The sequence below is a fragment of the Mustela nigripes genome, chromosome 13 (assembly GCF_022355385.1).
Source record: "Mustela nigripes isolate SB6536 chromosome 13, MUSNIG.SB6536, whole genome shotgun sequence".
In the NCBI taxonomy this organism is placed as follows: Eukaryota; Metazoa; Chordata; class Mammalia; order Carnivora; family Mustelidae; genus Mustela; species Mustela nigripes.
This window is the reverse complement of record NC_081569.1, coordinates 145,165,287-145,170,046: the sequence shown is the minus strand read 5'-3', so window position 1 is coordinate 145,170,046 and position 4,760 is coordinate 145,165,287. Positions and strand designations below refer to the sequence as shown.

The 4,760-nt window shown below is 42.9% G+C and overlaps 1 gene segment (V, D, J or C); it reads left to right on the top strand.

Moving 5' to 3' along the window:
* Positions 1-3,337: 3,337 nt before the first annotated feature.
* Positions 3,338-3,946, top strand: LOC131999487 (immunoglobulin heavy variable 3-66-like). The segment is given in 2 exon segments: positions 3,338-3,452; positions 3,543-3,946. Coding segments are annotated over 2 exon segments (450 nt in total).
* Positions 3,947-4,760: the final 814 nt, after the last annotated feature.

Genomic DNA, 4,760 nt, shown 5'->3' with positions numbered 1-4,760 from the left:
AATGACTTAGGTATCAAAGGTATATGCCATGGGGTGTTATAGGGGAAGAGCTGCTCCAGAGCTACACAAAATAGCACAATGACCAATATCTCCAGGAACCATCACCACCCTAAGTGGAAGCTGAGCTTATCCATAAAAACACTGACACATGCCCTTACTTACGTGTCCACCCAAAGTGGACACCAAAATATTCTTTCATCATGAAAATATGGTTTTAAAATATTGACAGTTATGAACACTCCATTTTATGTGTTATAATGATAAGATTCTTCTCTAGCATCTTTCAAAATAATATAAAATTATATAAGTATCAATTTGTCATCTATCTGTTCTATAGTCACCTGATCTCTATTTGAAGTCTATTCATCCCACAGAGCATTTATCCTCTTGCCACAAGTCTTTCAGGAATATGAACATAACCCATGCAACCTCTTATTAGGCATCTAATGTTTAGATCCTAATAATCTCCGGGTCATTAACACCATTTCCTTCGATGTAGTATTTGAGTGTCGTTAACTCCGCCTGAATTAATGATCATCACTGTGCAGCATAAGAGAAAAGTTACCCACTTTTCTTTAAAGCAATATCCCCTTCCAGAGATAATAGGCCCCTGTGTGAGGTGGATTTCTCAGGACAAGGGTGGCACCCTCCAAGTATTGGAACTTTATCTGCAGATCATAGCATAGGTGCCTTGTGTTGGTGTCCATGCGCTTGAGGAAAAATATATCACTTACAGGTTTTGCAGACTTCTTGGCCGACAAATCCCATCAGCAGAGACCATTGGGATCAAAGGTCCTCAGATGCACCCATCCTGTGCAGGTAGTTGTTCATTTGGAAAGCTGTAGCTACAAAGTATGGATCCCATTAAATATTTTTTTGAAAAATATATTTTAGTGTAATTTTAGTGTAAATATAATTTAGTGTAATTCAGGAGTCAGGCTCATGAGTGAGGGGATCACAGACCCTGAACCTCACCAATGTTGTCTCTGGATTTAGATTAAAATGAATTTTGAATCATTCATTTATTCAATATTTATTCTTATGCTCAGAAAGTGAGGCCATCTATTGACCTGCTTCCAACACAGCTCATAGACCAAGGGATCACCCATCCCAGACAAACATACCTTATGGGTTCAACAAGGAGATACCCACAGGTGGTCCTGGAAGGTCCAGAGCAGCCTGACTCTGTCCTTGTCGATTTCCAAGGACAGGCTCCCTCCCACACATGCAAACTTCTACTCAACCTCTAGGGTGAAATCCACTCTCAGGCGTGGGAGCTCACAGCTCTCTCTTTAGACAGGGTGAGGTCTCTAAGGAAGGCAGAGCTGTGGTCTGGAGGAATATGAGTTTCTAGGCCCTTCTCTGTGGCTGGTGACAGCTCCGCAAGTAGATGGTCCAGATGTCAGACATCAGACCATTGGGATGGTTGTGAGTGTCATGAGTGATGGGGCCTTGTACCCAGGTGTCCTGTACCAGGTGCTGCTTCAGGAGTCAGGCTCATGAGTGAGGGGATCACAGACCCTGAACCTCACCAATGTTGTCTCTGGATTCTGTGTCATGCAGTAATTTCTGGTGGAAATGAATCCACCAACCCCAAGTGACTGGGTGCAATGAATTTGCTTATAAATCATAGGTAAAGCACACATGACAGCGCATCCAACAAGAGCCACATGTCCATCTCCAGAGTCACATCCCAGAATGAGTTCTTGCAGCTGACTGATCTCAGTGCCACCAAGGTCCTGGCCTTGTACTACTGTGTAGAGACCTAGTGAGGGCATGTCAGTGAGCCCAGACCTAAAACTCCCTGCAGGGACACAGGAGAGGCTGGGCTGCAGGTACAGTCAGGACACCAGGGGGCCCTCGGTCACAAGGAGGTGCTTGGGTCACTAGGGAGCACTCAGGCTATCAAGGGGTGCTCAGGCCCACCAAAAACAGGGTAAGTGTGGTTGCAGGTATAGAGGGTGAATTGCTTTCCTTCTCAGCTAGAAAATTATGTACTGGAATTGGGGGGGTCTAGATTTTTACAGGTTCTGATATTTTCTTAATATTATATGTTATAATCATTAAGTTTCATATTGAAATAATTTTTACACTAAAATATATTTTATATGTTCTCTGAATATAAGATGAAAAATATATATTCTGAATAAATAATAATAGGCAACTGTTTACTCTTTTTTTAAATTTATTTATTTTCAGCATAACAGTATTCATTATTTTTTCACCACACCCAGTGTTACATGCAATCCATGCCCTCTATTTTACCCACCACCTGGTACCCCAACTTCCCACCCCCCCGCCACTTCAAACCCCTCAGATTTTTTTTCAGAGTCCATAGTCTCTCATGATTCACCTCCCATTCCAATTTCCCCCAACTCCCTTCTCTTCTCTAACTCCCCATGTCCTCCCTGATATTTGTTATGCTCCACAAATAAGTGAAACCATATGATAATTGACTCTTTCTGTTTGACTTATTTCACTCAGCATAATCTCTTCCAGTCCTGTCCATGTTGCTACAAAAGTTGGGTATTCATCCTTTCTGATGGAGGCATGATTCTCCAAAGTGTATATGGACCTCATCTTCCTTATCCATTCGTCCATTGAAGGGCATCTTGGTTCTTTCCACAGTTTGGCGACTGTGGCCATTGCTGCTATAAACAATGGGGTACATATGGCCCTTCTTTTCATGACATCTCTATTTTTGGGGTAAATACCCAGTGCAATTGCAAGTGCAGTTGCAGCATTTTCCTAGCACTTTTTCAATGTTTATTCTTTCATATATTAAAGGTATTTTTAAACTTGGCTCTGATAGAATTATTAACTCTGAATGGGAATTTATAATTTTTTATAATATTGGTGTCCTTCTCCAACGTTTCCTACCAATAAATTCATTTTTAAAAGATTTTATTTATTTGACAGACAGGGATAACAAGTAAGCAGAGAGGTAGGCAGGGTGGGGAAACAGGCTCCTATCTGAGCAGAAAGTCTGATGGGGGGATATATTTCAGGTCCCCAGGATCATGACCTGAGCCACAGGCAGAGCCTTCAACCCACTGAGACACTCAGGAACCCAATAAATGAATTTTTAAACCAACAAACAAAAAGAATGCTACATATTGTAAAAGTGCCATCCCCCTGGGGATAAAAATATATGTTTATAAAAAATAAAAAATTAAAAAAAAAAATAAATAAGTGATCTACAAACAATGCAATCTTTGTTTTTAACTTGTAAAGAATTGAATCTATGTCTGGAGCTAACTATATACTCAGAGGACATGCAAATAAGGTCTTCCCTCCACTGAATAAAATAGCCCAGCCCAGACCATGCAGCTGGGAGAGGAGCCCCAGTCTTGGGTTTTCAAGGTGTTTACATTCACTGAGCAGGACAGAACACAGAGAATTCACCATGGGATTTGTGCTTGGCTGGGTTTTCCTTCTTGCTCTTTTAAAAGGTAATTTATTGAGAACAAAAAACTTTGAGGGTGTGAGTGGATGTGAGTGAGAGAAACCATGGATGTGACTAGGATGTCTTGTGTCTGCAGGTGTCCAGTGTGAGGTGCAGCTGGTGGAGTCTGGGGGAGACCTGGTGAAGCCTGGGGGGTCTCTGAGACTCTCCTGTGCAGCCTCTGGATTCACCATCAGTAACAATGAAATGAACTGGGTCCGCCAGGCTCCAGGGATGGGGCTGCAGTGGGTCGCATATATTAACAGTGTTGGAAGCACATACTATGCAGACTCTGTGAAGGGCCGATTCACCATCTCCAGAGACAACAGCAAGAACACGCTGCATCTGCATATGAGCAACCTGAATGCTGAGGACACGGCTGTGTATTACTGTGCGAGAGACACAGTGAGGGGCCCTAAGTGTGAGCCCAGACACAAACCTCAAACTACAAGGGTATCAGACCAGCAGAGGGTGCACACTCCTCACCAATTATGTCTTTAATCCCAGGAGCAGGTGCAGATGGAGTCTATGACATATTTCCTGCCAGGGTTTGGGGTTTCCTCTCCATAGAGCAGTTTCCCCAAGGGAGCCTCCTTGACATTATTCTGTGTTTACCTATTCCCTCTCTGACTTAGAAACTTAGGTGTAACAAGAGGAAATATATATTAACATGCAAAAGAAAAAAAAAAAAGGAGTCAGTTACATTAGTTTTCTCTTGTCCTTAAATACCAATAAATTACAAATATCCTGATGCAGGTCAACAAGACCTTTATAAGAATCTCAGTGACACTCACGATGGATAACAAGAACCTCCAGTGAAGCCAGAAGACCACACACACACACACACACACACACACACACAGGAATAAAACCTCCACTGAAAAAATAAAATGAAATTTAAGAAAATAGTAGAAAACCTCTATCACCATCCTGTCATTTCTTTGCAGCAAAGGTGGCCCTAAAACAAAAATACACCTCAAAGAGGAGCACCTCAAGAAGCAAGAAGAATCTCAAATAAACAACCTAACATTACACCTATAAGATGCTAGAGAAACCGCACTCCTTGGTAGGTGAACTTGGTCTCGGCTGGATTTCTTGTTGATCTTCTGGGGGAGGGGCCTGTTGTAGTGATTCTCAAGTGTCTTTGCCCCAGGCGGAATTACACCGCCGTTACCCGGGGCCGGGGTGAGTAATCCGCTCGGGTTTGCTTTCAGGAGCTTTTGTTCCCTGAGCGCTTTCCGTAGAGTTCCAGAGGACGGGAATACAAATGGCGGCCTCCTGGTCTCTCGGCTCCTCCGGGCCGGAGACCAGGAGG